This window comes from Mycetomoellerius zeteki, unplaced genomic scaffold (assembly GCF_001594055.1).
Source record: "Mycetomoellerius zeteki isolate Tzet28-1 unplaced genomic scaffold, Tzet1.0 scaffold285, whole genome shotgun sequence".
Classification (NCBI taxonomy): domain Eukaryota; kingdom Metazoa; phylum Arthropoda; class Insecta; order Hymenoptera; family Formicidae; genus Mycetomoellerius; species Mycetomoellerius zeteki.
In genome coordinates, this window is record NW_017257266.1 from 573,973 (window position 1) to 594,940 (window position 20,968).

Below are 20,968 nucleotides of genomic sequence, written 5' to 3' on the forward strand. Positions count from 1 at the left end.
GAGATTTTCCAAAGCTTCGAGCGGTTGTTAACAGATTTAATCTGCGCTTTCATTGGTATCGCTGGAAATTATGTTTCACGGGTACATGTATATCCCGCTCAAAGATAGAAATGCGATACATAAAACGCCCAAAACGTCAAAACGGGTGATGCGATAAACATGATGTAAACGGAGAATTCAATATTCCCATATCCGTTTTCTCTCGTTTTTGGTAAAATAACGCTGCGTGATGTGGCTCGAAAAACGCCTAATTAATCACATTCGCGATGAAATTCTCGCGGTATGCGACGTAATATCTGCCGTTCAAATTCGATTCCACGTTTCCGCTGCATTTCGAAATGCACCGGTCCGGCCTAACCAGGACGGAATTCATTTCGCCATCACGGACATGTCCTAATTGTATCCCCGGTTTCGTAATTTTCCGTTTTCCCTTAAATGAGATATTAATCGCCGGAATACAGATCCGCAAAAGTTGCATCTCCGTTTACCCGCTTATCCCGAAGGATACTGAATAATATCTGGTTTAAAAAGCTCCTGGGACATCTGACGTGCACACGTACGTGTATATATACGCGGCATGTACAAAACTATGTCTGGTTCTTGGTTAACAATTTAAACCGTGACGTGTCAGCATTATATTAGTGGAAACGTCGTCCGTTTCTGAGCAACTTCCAACAATTCCTGCGAGCACTCGATTCTGACTCAACAAAGAAGAGATGAAAAAGAAATAATATAAGAAATACTATTGTGTGACGAAAATTAGAAATAAATTCAGCATCCGAGTATTGACAATTTTGGTATTTTATACATAAAAAATTGATGCTAATAAGATTCTAATTAATATTAATTATAATAATCTTTGCACGGCAATTGTTAAATTATTATATTGCTCATTAGAGAGAATTTAGAAATCAAGGCACAAGATTTGTTGCAATACGTGCAAATCGGATCAAATCCGACGACGAGTAATTACCTCGACTATGAGCCCGATTATGGGAGACCGTTTAATTACACGTTGCTCACTTCTCTCTCTCCACATTTATTAAGCTAAACTAAACCCGCGTGTTGAAGGTACTCTGACAGAAAGATTCCCTTTGGTCCGTCTTAATAATAACATACTAACTTTAAGGACTAGATAATTACCTCTGTATACGTATTTACTGTATACGCCAAGCGCTTCTTCATTAAGAAAATCCACGAGCATCTTGCTCTTTAACGAGCTATCTGCCGAGACAATGCAATATTCATCGATAGGCAAGTATCATCCCGTTGCATTTATGTTTTTTTATAAGCAGTCTGATATAACGAAAGTTATATATATTTGAGAAAAACATCGAGCTATTTTCAAAACGTCGTAATACCGTTAAATTCATTGTGTCAAATTGCACTCAAAATATCTATTAAATCAAAATAATTCAATAACTTTAAGTTATATTTTTAATCATTCCTATAAGTCGCGACTGCTCCTATACGATATGTAATTAATTTAACTAAAGCAATGAAGTTGAACAATTTAACTCAAGAGACGTATTAAACTTAACTCAAATTTAGTTTATTATTAATTAAGCATACGATAATATGGATGATGTTTACTTTGAAACTAACAATAGAAATGTAGTTTACACAGTTTTTGACACATACGGAAGTTAATAATAACAAAATGTTATTTAAGTTAACTTAAGTTACCATTGCTCTTTTGATATCTAATAGTTATACCTGCTTAGCATCACAATATTTTTTCAGAACATATTGATCAAGAAATTATATCGATTTCATATCCTATCCGTTTCAGCCTGCACAACTTTTTCGATCTATATACACTGAAAAAATACTAAATTTTAATAAATATTTCTTTAAATAGTCCTTTATTTGAATAGTAAATATTTACTAAATTTAAACGTATATTTATTTGATACAAAAACCATTAATTTGATTTAATTATCATTTTTGTATTAAGTAAATGTTTAAAAAACTATTATTACTATTCAAAGAACCATGTATTAAAATTTAGTAAATTTTTTTCAGTGTATGCAACTTATGAATGCTTGAGTGCATTGGCGTTGAGTATTCGTACTCTATCCTTTTTACGTATCTTCTGTATCTCTAATATATCCTCTAATATGTCTAATGTATTTAATAAAGACCTAGCTAATATACCCTCATTAAAAATGATAATTACCTACTTTTCCTCGTGAGATAATATAAAATACTTTCTGTTTTTTTGGAACAGACCTGAGTGTGTTCTGCGTGCCTGCGAGACGGACCTCCATCCCATGATTAAGTGGGGCCGACCTTGGCCCTTTGACGCCGGAAATTGCGTCCATGCCGTCGAAATGCATCGACGATCGATGTGTCGCAGCCGCAGCGAGCCGCGCGCCGGGAAAAACATTTCCGGCGCAGGGTTTGCGGCGCATCGGCGCGTTTATCTTCCGGAAGTACCTCTAGTTGATCTTCGGCGGGTAAATCTTCACACGTAGATCTTCGCACGCGCGTATTTTCCCCGATCTCGATCCGCTGGCGGATCCCAACGTATTCCCGTTTTCTATCGACTCTATTTTATGTGACCGAGTCATTTCTTCTTGAGCAAAGTACAGTTCGCGAGATGTGGAAAAATAGATTTCAACCGCTCCGCAAGCGGCGAATACATAGAAAAATAGAAGCTATTCGATTCTCTCTTATTCTTCGCTTTTTTCCATGTCTTTTAAACGCGAAATGCTAAAGTATGACGACTGCATCTCTTTCCTTCTCCCTTCGAGATTCTCGCTCGACGCCCGCAAATCGATTAGGAATTGGAAGTACGAGTTCGTGACGCAAATAACAAGCGATAACGTGGAAATGGTCGGAAAAAGCTCTATGTAGGACACCCGCGCCGATAAAGGACGCGCCGCTGCACTCGGGCATGCATTTTCCCGACCACAATGCAATCGGAGTGCGGTCGCGAGACGAAGAGCGGGTTGGGCGGGCTTTGAACACGTCGTGGATCTCCAAACGAACCCCGACGTTCCTCTCGCGAAAGCGAAACGTCGAACTACTTGTACGCGTCTCGTAAACATCACGACGCCGCGCTCGCTCGCAGCCGAAATACCCTTTGACCTCGTAGAACATCTCGGCGAACATATCTTGCCTGAGAGCTCCAAAATATCTTCTGCCAAATGACTTGAGAGACCAAGTGACGCTGCGAATAATAGAAACGCTTTGAGTCGTCTCTTACCCGAGTAACTGCCCTCGAGAAAGTGATGGGAGCTGGAAAACTTTGGAGAACTAAGCTCACCCGGGAGTACCCGTCTCTCATCCAAAGAGACAAACCATGCGCGAACCAAGAGTTGTTCTCGACTCGTTCCGTGAAATATTCGACTCCTCGAATTAACCCAGAATCTCTGGGTGATTTTCCCGACTTTGTTATGCTTAGGTAGCTCGCTGATATTAGAGGAATTATGGTGTAATAAGATAAGTGTGACATAGCGTCTAATGGAGATAGCAATACTGGGAACAATCAAATTTAAGTTTGCATAGACTTTGCATAACGCTGCATAATGCATAAGGCGCAAGAAAATTAATCAAAGTTCTTCTTTTCATACTCTAATTAGTTGATTCTCTTATAGACTTTCTACAATAAGCCATTACCTAAACTAAGTCTGAAGCCGTAAGAAATTGGCCAATCATAGTTGATCATTCTTCTCATTCAACTATGACTGGTCAGTTCTTTACAGCTTAAAACTTAGAGCTTAAGGGCGAGAGCACAGAGTCTTGCATAACGCATACGAAATGAAACTAATCAAGGTCCTTCATTTCTTTTCCTTCCATGAAATAAAAGACTCTGATTGGTTGATTTTCTTATGTTTTACGCAATATGCATGATGCAAAAGTTTGTGCTTCGGCCTTAAATCATGACTTCCCAGTTAAATATTCTTGAAATATTCATAAAATGTTCCTAAAATCCCCCAAAATATTCCAAAAATACTTCAAAGTATTCCGAATTATATTCGAAAATATTCCGAAATATTCACGGTACGTAAAAGAAACATTCAAATGTCGGTTAAAAAATTTCATTTGTATATCGTTACATATTCCGAAAATGTTCCATATATATTTCATATATATTTCGTAAGATTTTTCCAAAAATTCCGGGTCAGGTCGTTCGTGAATCAGTTTTTAAACAAAATTTTACTTTGGAAAACACATTTAATGAGTGCATTCAGTACTACAACCGCTCACTAAGCGCTCAGTGAGCTCTCGTATCTGATTGGCATATTCCGTTAGAACTAAAAATATAGACCAAACAGATACAAGAGCTCACTGAGCGCTCACCGAGCGGTACTGAATGTACCCAATGTGTTTTCACCTTGGAGCCTAATTTTGGGGTTCATTTCACAGACGAAGTGCTGCGCTCCTTATATTCTCTTCCAGGTGATTCTTTACGAGTAAATGCTCTTCGTCGCGGCCCTCTGTCGGCGGAGATGTGTACTGCTCGCTTGATAGCGATTTTCGTGAAATATACAAGGAGTATTCACACAATATTCTGAACATTTTATCGACATTTGCACATTCTGTGACGATTCTTTTACTGTTCCGGAACATTCGGTACATTGGTAATAAGAATCGAACCTTCTATGAACATTTAGCGTTAGCTGGGTTATTGTAAAATGTATGTTATTCATGTCTTATGCGTTATACAAAAGTTTGCTGCGGCCTTTAGACCCAAATGCACTTTCCTGCGTATAATAGTAGTGGCATACTGAAACAGCCAATCAAATATGGGAATACACCTGTCTTATTACACTTTGGCCCAGTTTTTCATTTTCTGGTCAACTTGTGGTTAGCAAACACATTTGTGGTTAGCAGCTAGCAGCCACTCAACCTGATATTTTATCCAATGGTCTTCATCTATAATGATGTCATGGATAAAGCTCATTGGATAAAACATCAAGTTAAGCTTCATCACAAGTTTAATAAAAAATTGGGCCTTTGAGAGGAGTTACGTCTTCTTTCCTCTTTTATTGTTGTTTTGCGCGGAAAATCCTCTCGTACGTCCGATTTTATTTCTTGCCGCGTGTCAAAAAAGAGATTGCGAAAGGCCGGGCGTTTACCCTCATCCACCCCCAGTGATTGAATGGATGCGTTGTTTGGCAGCGAGCTGCCGACCTGAATCGCTGCCCGAACTTGGAAGCCGCGCGCAACCACGATCACGACGACTACGACAGCGACGGCATTATGTTCGTGCCAAGAAGGATCGCAGAGGGGATTAAACGCGGGCGTATCCACCGCTGGGAAAACAAAGCGGTCCGGGACGGCTCTTTGTCGTACCGGAAATAAAAAAAAGGCACCTGGACGCACCGCAATGGAGAAGTTGAGAGGGAAGGTTATCTGCGATTAGTGCACCTCGCGATAAACGCACGATTAAATTTGCATAATAAGTGGCGGATTATTTCTCGACGGCGCTACGCTAGATTAAAAATTAAGCTCAGCGTAGAGTTGCGCGGGCTCTAACCGCAAATGTGTATCCCGTGTGTGTGTGTCTCTCTGCAATGTTTACGTGTCGCGCATAGTCGTCCGTCGTGGGAAAAATGCGGCTAGCGCTGAAATACGAAACCGGAATTAGTCGGTTAGCATTCGTAACGACCCGCCGCATCCGTAATTAACGCGCTATGAATCGCGTGGCTATCTCTACGCGAGGGCACATCCGCGGAATTAATCGCGCGAGGGATCGATGGCGATATCTCCTGCATACCAATCAAAATTATGCTTCCCGCCGAAAGAGCCGATACGCTAATTGTCGTTGCTCAGATAGGAGGATCTACCACGATGAAATTTATGTATCAAGAAAAGGCTCGATATTTCGTATGGTTTATTTTCGGATACTTTACTTCTTGTTGGAAAGTTACGTACAAAGGCCAATTTTTCAGCTTTCTACGCAAAGTTAATTATTTTAAAACATAAATTTCAATATTTTTGTAGAAAATATGTATATTTATTTATAGCAACCCGAGTAGCACAATTCATTGACGAAACATTGAGGATATATTAGGCCAATGTTGTGCCGATGAATATGCTACTAGGGAATATTCCTTCTTACATTTTTAGAACGGATATTTTTACTTTTTATTGACTCATTATAATACATTATTTCATAAAAGTGTGGATTAAGAAATTTTTGTAAACAAAGTCCCTTGCATGAAAAGTGAAATAAAAATAAATTTTCTTTTCTTCCACATTATTTCATAAATAATTTCTTAGTATTTATTACGATAACATTATCGACCATTTAATTAATTTAATGTTACTTTTTCTTAAATGAAAAATAGCGAAATGAGACGTTCTTAAGACGCGTCTCTTTCAGGCGCAACGTATTTCATCAGAAATACCGGTCATCGCGGTGTGGATGAGGAAATAAAATTTATGTTTGAGATATTAAATTTTTCAGCGGTTGTGCCCTATCGCTATGTCAAATTCCATTTTATCAATCGTTCCGGCTCGGACGAGAAAGCGGAAACGCGAGATAAGGCAGCTTCGCGAGGCACGTTCCTTGAAAGTGCGGCATATTTCATCGGGAATACCCATGCACCTTTTACTGCGAGTCGGTCATAATACTCGCGCGAATGAATAGCGAAAATATGGAAATTCGAAATCTAACCGTACCGTCCCACCGCAAATAAACTACATTCTTGCACCTGGTTGCAAGCAGCTTCCGCGATACCGAGTTAACGCGAAATCTACACGCATTGCCGCGCATTTTTCTACTGATGAGTCCTTCGATATCTCATTCAATTTCGAGGTGGAAATATAATTTTGATGAAATGTATTATCGAGAACAGTTACGATATTAAATTCAGCGATTGTTCAGCCGACCTAAAGATACCTCAATCAAAGAAAGTCAAAATGACTTTATTTTGACGTCGTCAAAGTCAAAATGATGAGTTTTGGTTACAAAATTAGATTGTTTATTAACGTTAAGAATCAAAATAAAGTCATTTTAATTTCTTGTTGACTTTTGTACGTTCCTTAGACACGGACGCGAATTTATGCTGTTCTATTTTCCCGGCACAATTCCCCGTTATTTATCTCAATTCTCGATCGAGGCGACGATCATGTTTTGTCCAATTTTCTATTTACTTTCCGAACTTTCCACACGACTGATTTTGTTTACTTGCGCGGACGAGTCGCTGATCGAAAAATGTGTTATAGGATACGAGTACTTTTTGTCCATGCAAATTTATTCACATCGCCTCTCACTGTCAATTCTGAAGATAGCGACCAATACAAACAGCACTTTTAGAGTCCTAAAAACGTCGAGACAACGTCCCTAAATTCTCCGAACATGCCAAGGATGTTCTCAGGATGTCGGATAAAGTGTACTGTTTGGGAAACTAGTAAGGGGAAAACGAGCTGCGAGCGACGGTGCTTCGTGGCGAGCAATTTCGAGGCAATTTCGAGCGAAACAGGGTGATGTGACGCGACATCGTGACGCAGAAAGCTTCGTCGTTCCTCCGTCCACTTTCCCGCCCACCCTTTGCCGCGGGAGAAGTCGGACGGCGGAAACGCGCGTGCTGTCGATCGTGCGATCGATAAAATCCCCCCGTGGAGTCGCGGCGTTCCCGCCCTTTCCCGATCCGTCGTAAACAGCGACGCGAAAGCGTAGCGCGGCACGGCGCGGCGCGTCCCGCCACGGCGAAGGATACTTTTGCGATTCTGACGCGCCGATTCCGTGCAGCTTGTCATCGCCGCCGGTTGATTTTGGCCGCATCGTTACCTGGTTTACTGAAATTCGTGAACATGAAATCCCGTCGGCTCCCCGCAGCTTCCGGCGGCGGTGCGTAGAGCCGTGCCGTCGTCGTGCGTGATCCTCTTCGGGCGCTGAAGAATCGGACGATCTTCTGCGAACGATCTTCCTCGGAGATGGACGTTGGGAAAACTTCTCTCTTCCACTCGGAGGACTTCCGGAAACCGGGCCGGGCCGCTGCCGGACCTCCGCTCTCGCTGGCGTTGGAAGTTTCCCGCGGCGTTTGTATTTACTTTCGCGCACTCGGATTTACAAGACAAAACTCGCACTCGTATAATCTCGATACTCACGCGAAATTTTCTTAGTTCGCTTCGGCCATCGTCTGCCGTATCGCGCGCACGATTCACGATCTTGACAATTGGATCGAGATCCAGAGACGATGCGTGACGCACGTTACGGTTACGCGCGACGATCACAGCAGATTCGAGAACGCGGGAACTCGCTCGTCGTCGGCCGATATGTCGCGAACGACAGAGGGTGATTGGCGCGCGCACGGCGATGCAACCCTTCGGCGACGACGGGGACGGTCACGGCGCAGTGAGAAGCAGCGAGTGAATCCGCCAGGGAGGACCAACGGAGTGGCGTGTGCACTAAGTTGGCCGTCGAGCGCGACTGAGGCCAGGGGTGGCACCGAGAGAACGCGAGAGGGTGGCGTGGATGCAGGTCGACGTTGTACGCTGCACGGGCACATCCCCCCTAATGAATGCACCAGGCATGTGCGAGGGATTTTATGTTCACCGCCGTCGCCACCGCCGCCTTCCCTCCGTTTACCCTCCACTACCGGCACCACCCGAGAACCACCGCCGCCACCCTCGTTGCTCTCTCCAACCTTCCCTTCCACACTACCTTCGTTCGTCCCTCCGTCCTTCTCTCTTCCCCTGGCCGACGTGTCCTCCGCCTCGCCTCTCCCGCGAACCTCCCTCATTCCGTCTCGATCTATCTCTCAGTCTCTCCGTCGTACTCTCGGCGCACCGAGAGTCGGGTTGAACCCCCTTTTCGCGCGCCACCCGACAGTGCATCCGCCACCCAGCGCAACCAGACGCGCGCCGGTTCCCGGGTCCGGCGTGGGGCGGTTTTGCCCCGTATGGCGGAAGCCCCCGCCGCGCTCCTGGGGCTGTGCCCGGTTTTCGCCTCCTCCTGCGTGCCCGCGGACGTACTCTGCACCCGCCGATTGGTACGCACAACTCACCCGCCCGTACGCGGATCCTCTCTCCTGTGCACCTGCACACGATTGCTCACCCTCTCGTCCTTACCCCTCGCAACCCCGGCGAACACGCAACACCCTCGTCCTTCCGCAAACTTTCGTCCTTCCCCTCCCCCTCCCCCCTCGTTTTGTCCACTATTTCTCCCTCTCGCGTTCGCGATATACCATCTCTTTCACCTCCTGCTCGCTTCTGCTCGCCACCTCCGTCACCGAGGTTTCCTCGGTATATCCGCCGTTTGGCCCGCGCGTTCATCTTCGTCGAACCGTATCGTGCTCTCGATACCCGAGTTTGGCCGTCATATCCGCAGCAACATATTCTCCACCGACCACTGGGAACGTCATCGAGGTTCGCCGGTGGTTGTCGTCCCCGAGTTCCTGACACATTCGCGGTTGTAAGGCGCGCGAAATATATTCCCCGCTGTGTCCACACTGGAGCGTGATTTCCGTGGGACGATCGATAAATCGATCCCACGATGCGGTCGCATCGTTACTCGAGAATCTCTTCGTGTATCGAACATTATGATCGATTTCGCGTTAATTTCTCAATACTGTGGCTTTTTAGAATTTTTAATCGGTATCAAATATTCTTGGTTTAGTTACGGCTGTTATCTCGAGTAAATTTCTTCATTCAATGAGAGAACAGACTCTGTAATAATTCTATATAGATCAACGCCGAGAGTCCCGTCCCGGAAATTCGATACACGTCTTAGCCCTTTCGAGAGTAATGCGTCGCCAATTTCGAGTGTAATTCCATTACCTTGAGACTTGCTTTGTACTTCGAGCGACTTCGCGTCTTAGCAACGAATTCATTTAGCGGTAGACAACTTAGCGTATTGGTATAACGATCGGACAAATGTACTTTCCGCATCAAACATTTTTGCGCTTGTTGCGTTCTCAAACCGTTTACGCGATCACGGAAAAGCGGTGATACTCGAAGTTCGAAAGCTACGGTATCAAATACCTGAAGATGAAATGCAGATTATTTGACTATAATTTTTACACGTAAACCTTAAGAATCCGTATATAATAAAAAACATTTTGTATTTGTGTTGAAACCTGTCCACTCAAATCCTTGTTGAAATTCTGTATTGAATTTTCGAGTGTGAATTTAACATATGATTATTTGAATATTTTGTGTTATAATACATTGATATTTAATATATTTTAGTATCAAAATAATATTATTTACGAATAAATAACATAAAAATAATGTATCTAAAAATGTAAATTCAAAGACACAAATGAATAAAACGTATTAATTTAACATATCATAAAAGTTAATTTTACTTAAAAAAAAGTTGCTTACGAATTGTGTCAGTATTACATTTTAGAGTATTTGTGTTACTTTTTATATTCATCTCATGTTAAATTAACTGTCAAAAATTTGAGTGGACCGTTTGGGATACGCGAAATACGTTGAACTTAACAAAATTTTCCAACTGTATATCTAGACGTAACTTTTTATGAATAGACTCGTTTAATTATGACGCTCCTCCATAGTTAATGTACTTTCTACATCAAACGTTTTTGCGCTCGTTGCGCTCTCAAACTGTTTATTCGTGGAAATAAGGGGATAAAACTTGAAGCACGTTACTCGAAGTTCGACAATCTACGGAGTCATGTACCTGAAGATGAAATGCAGATTATCTAAAGGTATACATTTACATACATAAATCTTCCGTATCTAAAGACATAATTTTTATGTACAATAGACGCCCGCTTAATTCTAACGCTTCTCCGTAGGTAACGCGCCTTTCCTCGTAATGAGAGATCTACGAGGTGAAAACTAAACGAGGTTGCACGTCAGAGTGTCGACCGCAATTATTCTGCTTAAGACTTAACTAACGTCTGTAGTAATCTTAGAAAATGTAATACTGTTTCTCTTTTTATGATAAGTAGCAGATTGCAAGTTTCCCTCCCCCGTTTCTGCGTCGCGAAAATACTTACTGCGTGATAAATTATCGCGAGAGAGCATTATCTTTTTGTGATATTTTAATTAAACCGTGTGCATCGTTCCTCTCATCGCTGCTGCGTCTTCGTCATCTTCGCTATCACTGCAACGACGTAACGGTGAAGCTGGCGTTAACGAGGCATGACAGCAACCCCTGTCTTACGTTAATATTATAGTGGTTATATACCCTTTGCGTGCCATCACTCACACTTGCGGGCCTTGATCTATGATAAAGTTCTACGAGCTGTAAGCACACACATATAGCAAGCAAGAGAGCCATAATAAAATATTACTTGAGGATTCCCGTATATTTAACGAAATATTATTATACTCTCTTATTATTATACTCTCTTTGAAAAAATTAAATTACGTAAAAATAATTAATTGAAGTAATATTCATAAAATTGGTTCTTTTTCTACTTCTATTATCATTCACCGATTCCTTAAAAACGAAAGTTTTTAGATAAACGATTAATTCGTCCAGATAAAAAATAGTCTTTCTTTGACAATTTAAAAAAAATCTTCAGACCTAAATTCTGATAGAAAATAAAAAAATTTTTCACTCGTAAATAAATATTGTAACATTCACAGATATATCGTATTATCAGCAGCGATTCTACAAACAAAAGGTCTTCTTGCTGAGTGTGTAATAAAAAAATAAAATTAGAGCAATTAAGTTAGAAAAATGACAAATGATTGTCTCTAATTCTAGTAACAAGAACAAAATATTCTTTTGATATTCTTCATAGTCACAACAATATTAAATTTCTTAATAAAATCTGTAGCATGATCGAGGATATTTTATTTAAACGCATTCACAATGAAATCATTAAGTGGCCGAGTTATTACATCGATTGACTATCGGAAGAAGGAAACCGCACAGTGCAAATAAAGAGAGGTCTTTCAACAGAGAAGGGAACTGAATCGGCTTAAGCAGCATAGGTTAATAGTATATATATTCAAATGAAATCTTTCTTCGTTAAGAGTCGAGTTTTAATAAACTTCGCAAGCTTTTCCGTGCGGCGACCGAGTACCTACGTATGTAGCAACCGTCAAGTGCAGGCTTAGAAGCTTAGCAGCTCGTAAGTACGTATAAACCAGAGCGGAAGTAACAGAGGGTATGTAGAAGGAAGGAAGGAAAATGAGAAGACGAAAACGAGGGAAAGAAGCAGGGTGATGTGCGCGTCAGAGTGGCTTTTCACCTCAACTCTAATTTCGCGTAACAAAAGAAATGTCTGTATTCCTAGGAAAATTAAAGAATGAAATTTGAAGAATTTAGTTTCTCTTACGGAGAAGCAATTTAAATATCTTAAAGAAGTATACACGATGCGAAATATATAGCACGTCAATATTCTCGAGATTCACATGGTAAGGTAACAATCCTTCGTTAAGGCTTACTAAACATGGAAGATAATATGAAAAGTTGTGAAAAGGCTCAGAATAATATTGGTTAATATGTATAACAACATAATGACGAGTACTTGAAGGGGACGGTGATTGCACGGAGCATCCTGTATATCGAAAGAAAAGTTACTGCTAGCTAGCGAGAGGGTGTGCTGGGCAAATTGAGCACGAGCTTTTCAGTTAATCGTCGCGTTTATACCCTTCGCTCTCTCAACGGGGTGCTCGTCCTCCCTCCGACCTGTGTGAGTGTGTGTGTGTGTGTGTGTGTGTGTGTGTGTGTGTGTGTGTGTGTGTGTATATGTGTGTTTTTTTTCGTGGTAACCATCGTGCGATTCCGCGATCCAATCTACCGGCAACAGCAGCACGGTTCGCTGCTACCTAGAAAACTCTGACGACGAGAGCCAGAAAAGGAAGAAAAAGCAAGCCATGTGATCTGCATAAAGAAAAACTGAAAAATGGAAGCCCCCAACACCTAGCAGCTCTCTCTTAACACCACCGCGTCACCTAACGATTGCTCGATGTCGTCATCGAGGTGTAGCGTAGAATGGAACTAGACTTTACTATAGTAAACAATGAACCGATGACTTTAATCAATTTCGGTTATCCGAACGAATCCCTGCAATGATCACGGAATATTAAGCGAAAGTTCATACCGCTCGGTAACGAATCACTACCTTATCAATACTTGACTGACTAATCAAGAAAAACCAAGAAAAACATAGTTTAATGGATATATAATAACCGTTTGCAATTTTTTGCGAAAGATTGCACTTCTTGAATATATTTATTAAAATTAGAAAAGATAACTCCGATTATAAACATAACTAAAAAAAGAAATAAAAGTATAAGAATAGAAGTAAAAGAGGAATGAACTTAGGATCTTTTTCAGAAAAATATTTAATGTATAATAATCCAGTATGTAATAAATTTATATATGTATTTTAAAAGCATAGTGAAAATTATATGATGACATAATATCATTGCAAATTAGTGTAAGGAATAGAATTAAAAAGGTTGTGACGTGTAGAATAAAAAGCACATATATATATATACATTGTACAAAGATAAAAGTAATATATTGAGAGTGGATTCTAATTAGCCAATAATTATAAAATGTGGATGAATATATGTGATTAAATAAAATTGTAAACCGAGTTGCTTTTTGGAATGTAAGCTGAAGCAATAAAATGTCTTCGTCTACATTTGAAACTTATATAAAATTTAATACATAATATATAAACCATAAAATTAAACCTACCATTTCGTCTCATGGTGATACAGCAAATAGCATATTGATATCTCTCACAAACAATTCCGTACGAGAATTTCACGTGAAAGAGTTTCTCTCGAGTATCTAATAATATCGGCCTGTGCAATAATCATTTCATCAATTTGTTGCGTATCATCGACAGAGCTTGACGGGAGCTATTAATTTGCCGCTGTTGGGCCCAGAGGGCATCGATTTGTTTCCGTCGGTTTGCTAACTGGTCGGCCAACACGAAATTGCGATTTCACGATGAATTTATGCAGCTGTGATTCGTTCGATGTCTCTATATAAAACTGTCGTCGCGCCCCCGTCATCCCTGTCTGCGGCACCAACCCTACGGCGATATACGATATAACGGTTGCACGCCCAGGGAATCATGTGCACGGTCGTGTTGTAAACTGTTGCAGCCACTTTGTCAAGGGAAACGGGAACAATTTCGGGAAAAATGCAACCAGCATTGCGTCAAAGAATCGGCATGGAGTATACGCGTTCAGTTTCGAGTCGATCGAACCAATCTTTTCCGCGAATCACGTCCGCGCCCCGCGTGATCGATACTGTTTAACACCGTCGAGTTTGACGCTCGCGTCCCGGGGACCATCCGGAATAACTCGCGTTTTCGCGAATAATCAAATTACACGAATCATCAAAGTTCGTAATGATCGTACCGCGCTGCCGCGGCCAGAAGGGATGCCGACAGCCGCCGCGGCAGCGGGCCATCTCCGTTCTCGTTTCCTACCGGAATTACACGATCCAATTCCTCCTCGTTTCATATGTCATTTACTCCCTAGGAGAGCGAGAGATAGGTTCTTAAGAGACCTCGTTTCGAAACTAGCGCATTCGCCCATTATTCGCCCGTTCTTGCTCGACCACGGTGAAAATCGCGTCGCCGCCGGGGCGCGGCGCAATCGTAATCGGAATGCCAAAGCGTTTTCATCCCGGCCTGTACGAAAAGCACACGCTAATGAATTTCGAAAGGGCTCGCAAACATTCGCTGATTGCCCAATTCATTGGGCACGTAGACACAAACATTGACCTTGCGACGCGCCGTAAATATAACGATGGGACTGCTAGAGCGTGGATTCTCTGCGGCCGACAATCGCGAGGCCTTCAAAGAAAGACTGTTTGAATAAATAGAATAATTCGAGAAAATCACGCGCGATCGAAAGAGTCCATCCAATTACGCAAATACGGAATATTTGAATTTCCAATGTATTACAGTCGACTGCGGTACGCAAAATATATCTATCATTTTGATAGTACTTCATTAGTCGATTTCGCGCAATGCGCAACGATTTTCTGTTTTTTCTCGATGATTATAACCAAACGCTCGCTGGTTTCTTTCGGTTCAGCAACTAGTATTTAGGTCTGCGATCCGAGGTATTTTCGCGAAAGACGAGGTGTAAATACCAATGACGGCATCGTAAATAGTCGGAACCAATTTCCTTATTTTAAATACGGCAACTTTATAGCACGTAATAATTAACGTTCGTAAGATAAACATTTCTGCTACGCGTTGAGTCCGTTAAATGAAACTGTTCGTTTATAATCTAAATGACGAAAGAGAACACGCACACACGAGAAGGATTTTTATCATTATATTATTCTTCTAAATTCTTGCTAAATCGCACCTTTAAATCAATATTATACGATATTTAATAGTAAAAAAAAATGATTTAAATCCGTATTCACATTTATAGTTCACGTTACATATATTATAGAATTTCAGAAATAAATATGCACACTTATCGATAAAAATGAAACGTGAATACGACTCTTAATATAGAAGATGTCTCGCAACTATGCTTTAATAGAGTATTTAAAGATATAATTAACTCGATCAAAAATAATGATAGGAAAATATCAAAATAGCTCGAGGTACAAGTGATAAAAATTGGATAACAACATCGCATAATAAATTATGAGCAATCCAATCTGTAACCGCTTTTAACACATGTATCGATGTCTCATATGATATTAAATTCTCTCTCGATAAAATTTTGTAAATTCAGGGAATATTTAGTTTTACCTATATACTTATAATATTTACAGTTAATTTTACTTCAAACAAATTAATTTCCATGACAATTAATAATTCAGAAAATAATTACTGCACGCGCGTATATAAATAATAATTTACTTACCTCCATGATTACTCCGCCGTTATCCGATGTATCCTCGAATCTTCTCCTCTCGAGTTGTTGGAACTCGTTGCACTCATTCAAAACACTCACGAAATCAATTAATTAATTATGATCGCACGGTACTTTGCACGGCACTCCCGACGTTAAATAAAGCTATGTTATGCACACTTTATAATCCAAAAATATTGCGATTGTAACTAAAACTATTTACACTCGAAACGGCAGAGACAATAAATCTTTTGGCAGAGAATCTTCATAATTCATTTATATGTTTATATTATATTTTTGTAAATATGCGGAGTTATTTATTAAATTAATAACTAAATTATTTAATAAATAAATGTGTCTCATAATACAACATTGCACTCGGAATTAATCTGTAATTATTCCCGAAGTTTTATCAACCAAAAAAATTCGAAAATAACGATTTTATCTTAATATAATGCGATACGATGCGTTAAATAAAATCAAATTAAAAATCAAGACGCGACAGATTATTTAAAAATGTTGTACATAATTAAAATTTAGTATTTATGTATGCAATAGTCCGAATGCATAATTTCCGAATCCAAATTTTACGAGATATACTATTATTTATGATATATCTTTGCTCGAATCATTCGATTTAATAGTTATTTTTCCACATTATCAGTTAAAAACTATTACAGTTAACTTCTATTATCAGCAATTTATATTGAAATCGTCAAAAAATTTAAATGTTTGAAATCTAAAATGTATTTGGAATTTATATATAAAGAGATATTTATTCAAAAATTTAAAGAGATAAACAACATGCAAATAAATAAAAGTAGGCTAATGAGAGTCATCGCAGATAAACGGCGCAAATTATTGTGAAATAATTTAATACTTAGTAGTTGGAATGATGTCTTTATTTGAACATTCCAACTCTCTTTGGAATTCTCCTCAGCAATATAGATACAAAATTAATAGCTCACATGTCCATAATGATCAAGTCACTTACAAATTGACAGAGATAAAACATTACTAATCATTAAGAAACGAGAAGCGTGTCATGAAGCTTGTTACATATTCAAAAGCGAAATTAAATACAGATGCATTTTTTAAAGATATATATTAAAAAGTCATTAATAATTGTTATCTGTAATATATTATAAATAAAATAGTCATTTATTATCCTTCACTATTACTATTTCAAGTAAACGAGTTAAAACATTTGTCTCATTGTCGCATACGTTTGTCAAGACCGCTTGTATTAATCGCAGGTGTTAATTACTCTCGCGGACTGACCGTAATAATCATAGGAAGTAATCGTATTTTGAGGAATGATAACGTTACGGAACGCGGAGCGTCTCGCCTTGCCGCCTCTCGAGGGTAGTCGTGCGAATGGCAGGGCGGCGACCTTGTTTACGCATCGACGTTCAGTACGCACATAAACAAGCCGCGTGCCTGTTGATTCGTTGCCAATGAATTCCACCATAGTCATCTTAATTTGAATTGAATTTTTTATAAACAAACACAACGAATATTCTGTTCCCTGTATTTCAAGTTCACTTTATGAATGGGAATATTCTGGATATGTTGAATCTGATTTTCATTGAAAGAATGAAATTCATCTTGATGAGTTAATTATGTAAATTGATTTATTATTGTTACTTTTCGCCAATTTATTTTACATTCCCGAGAGAAATGTGATTTTAATAAATCTAAAATTGTTTCAGATTTTAATAAGTCACGAAAATTATATATTAATTAATTAAATTATATATATCTGTCAACAAAAAATATGACGACATAGTTTCTCAATTTATGAAAAATTTATAATTTTATTCTTCATAGAATGAAGAAATTAATAAAGTAATAATAGTAAATTAATATCTTTCTAGAGCACTGTTTCAATACTTTCATTTTATATAGAAGAATTAAACAGATAAATTAAATAAATATTACATAAAAATATTGTTTGATATAAATTTGATTTATTGTGATTTTCGATTCTTCCGTGTGGGACTAAAAAATGATTGTAATGGGTCTGGATAATGGATTCTATAGATCCTCGCCGTGCTTTTCCGATGTTCAATTTCGAGTCATTGTACAACTGCTTTTAAAGTAGAGGATGTAATCACTGTAATGTCGTTTCTGACGCGAAAACGAAAAGGAGCGATGCGAGAAACGTTTGGGCTTGAGAGTACGGTCAATTTGCAATATGCGCCTCTATAGAGTAAGGAAGGAAGAAAGATAGAAAGAAAGAAAAAAAGAGAGAGAGAAGCAAGAAGGTTAGAAAGGAAATTAACAATTCCATCTCTTTTCTTTTTCGACGTCAATTTTATTGCGACTTCTCGGCTCTTCACAGACAAATTCGTCCCGGCTCCGAATAACGAATGTCAGTTCTCTGGATTGCCGGGATCTGACGAAGCTACCCCTAAGACTGAGATACGACAGGATACGAAACGACGAAGGCAAAGTAAGCGTAGTCGATAGCTGAACAATTACTCTTCCCTCTCTTTCTCATATTCATCTCTTTCCTTTTGTTTTCCTCTCTCTCTCTCTTTCTTCTTCTCTGTTCTCACTGCCTCTCTCTCTTTTTAAATATCCCATACTGTCGACTTCGTCTGTCAAACGTTCTTGGCCATTCATCCTCTATGATGTCTTCTCTCGATGCGCGTTTCCATGCCAAGCTCGAGGTCTCGCGATTCCTTTTCTTCGATTTTAGCACTTTAACACGACATCCGTACGTCTTCGCGACGATACCTATTATATGCCGCGCCCGTCGATAACGGCGACGACGGCTGCACGTCCCTCTTTATGCCACCCTTACCGCCAACAACTCCCATATAGCTCTTGCTTATTTGCCGTTTCAGTACCTCCCGACCAAACTTTCCTGCCGTCTTTCTCGCTTTCCATCGTTCGAGATGTCAAAAGAATATTGGTTCAAAGATTCTTTGATTTACGACAGTGTGTGAAAGTACAGCAAGAATTTCCGACATTCAAACCTAAACATTTAAAAAAGTATACGCGAACATAGAAAACGAATTTTTTATAATTAAATATTTGTTTCAAAGTTTCAATAATTAAGTAAAAGATAAAATCCGTTGCGTATTATTATAGTATTTAATGGAAGTTAATTCATAGTCAAGATTGTTTTTAAAGTTAACGTAGTTGAATCTAAGAAGGTCAATAAAATCTTATCATACGAAAAGAAAAAATGTAAAAGTAGAAGCTTATCACAAGAATTGCATAAATATCGCTCGCGTTTGTATCAAAATACAAAGATCATTACTTATTATGATAAACTTTTTGTTCGCTTCTTATCCTGACTGCCAGTTGGATGATAAATAATGTTACGTGCGCGTTATATGCAAGTAATGCGAAATAATTTTGCAGATTTAAATGGGCGTCACAGGTCGGTGGGCAAGAAATAAACGTATGCGATTATAAAGGGCTGCCATTTAAAGGAATAACGGAAGAGAAGGGCGGAAGCAGAAATAATATCTTGGAAACATAGCTTTTCACTGCGGACATGCAAGCGCCGGCCGTCAAGATAATATCGCGCTAAATATTCTAGCAGGTTTAACCCTTTTACAGTCGGCTATCGTGTATGTAGACCCTGACTCGGCGGAGTTCGCCAGCTTTTGATCTTATATTAGGGGTTAGAGAAAAAGTCTTTTTACAAGTTGGTAAAAAGACTTTCTTAGCAACCCATATATTTTATTTAAAAAAAATTAGCAATTACACCATTTGATACAGCAACGTTTCAGCTTTAAGAATCTGTATTTTTAATTGAGATACGATAATTTTTAACGAAGTTACGAGCAATAAAGTCAAAATGTTCCTTTTTACTTAATCCGCGTAACTCAGGAACAGAAAATCGTAGGAACATTTTTAAAAAACGATTTCATAGGGAAAGCAAGTTTTCACGATAGATAGCCGAAAATTTGCTCAAATTTTTTTTGGGCACGCTACAGACTTACAAAATGAAAAGAAAATTTTTCATTTTTTTCAGCTCGTAGTTTTTTATATGTAAAAATTACAAAACTCACATAATTAAATAAATATAGTAACCGTTCGAAAGTAAAAATTTGAAGCTTTAAAATCCTTTTTTAAATTTAAATTTTGATTAATTTTAACGAAGATATTGATGGGGAAAGGTCTTTTTACCAACTTGTAAAGGGACTTTTTCCCCTAACTCAATATAAAGTTAAAGGAAGTAAACCTTCGTGCTTTTTATGCGAGAACGTTCGTCTGTACAGAAATTTTTCAGGTATTCGAGGACATCTTTATCATCGTGTTTATGCGTTTTTATATCGACGATAACAAAATGTTTATAAAAACTAAAAACTAAATGAGAGAAGAAAAAAAGCCAAACGGTAACGATCTTTTACTTCGTTTGACTTTTATACACTCCATTCATCATGCCGTCCACCATGTGATTTATCAATTATTCATACCATTCGTTATTCATGAAGAAAAGTTTGGTACTAATAATCATCACTTAATTCTACTTGGCATTCAGTCGTCTTCGTTACTTACAAAAAAAGGTCGCCGTTGAAAAAGTCCGTGGTTCGCGTTAAACGAATCGGGAAGTAAATCGCGAACATTTTGGAATGTCGAAGACGCTGGATTTTCTGGAATATCAAAAGTATACCGTGACAATTATTAGAATTTTCTGAAATCTCTTTAACGATTCAAATAAATTGATAAAGTATACTACCTCACTTTTAAGAAAACCTTCGGGATATAAAAAGAATAAAACCGTCTAGTTCTACTTATTTTAATTACACTTTGTACAATTCGTGTTTTTCCTTTTTTTAACTTAAATAATACGTTTGTCTTATCTTAAGCGTAACAACGCATATTTATATTGAACAAGTCTACTATGTCACGGAAAAAACAATTTTTCTGAAAAATATTCAAATTTAATTAAATAAAGATCTAAATAGTTTTATTAAATCATAAAAAATAAATATATGGAACTCTCAAACTGATTGCTAAAATGTCAAAATTTCTAGCAGTATTGCTTATCATGCTTGAGATTTTTAATTCGTAATTATTTTGATGGTTCAACAAAGTTATGGTCGGTGTTTAACTAAATTTTTTATATTTATTAGCTAAATTTATTTTTAGTGTTTAGTTAAATTTTTTGTATTTATGCTGTATTTATTGTTAGCTAAATGTTTAAAATTTCTAAACGTTCTAATTCGTTTTTTCCATGTATATCTAACGATCTGATAAATACCGCTCTCCA

General features: G+C 38.8%; 1 protein-coding gene and 1 pseudogene across 2 annotated transcripts in view; one reads left to right on the forward strand and one right to left on the reverse strand.

Annotated features, from left to right (window-relative positions):
• LOC108724256 (protein tramtrack, beta isoform) overlaps positions 1-7,968 on the reverse strand; it is a 64,804-nt gene extending 56,836 nt beyond the window's left edge. The window contains exon 1 of one of the 2 annotated variants that reach the window (XM_018450536.1): positions 7,748-7,968. In XM_018450536.1, the coding sequence (XP_018306038.1) occupies positions 7,748-7,772 (25 nt within the window). In that variant the 5' untranslated portion in view covers positions 7,773-7,968. Of the gene's footprint in view, positions 1-2,232; positions 2,752-7,747 lie in introns of those variants that run through there. The other variant, XM_018450533.1, reaches the window with a different exon arrangement.
• LOC108724227 (uncharacterized) lies at positions 7,894-9,360 on the forward strand (annotated as a pseudogene).
• Positions 9,361-20,968: the final 11,608 nt, after the last annotated feature.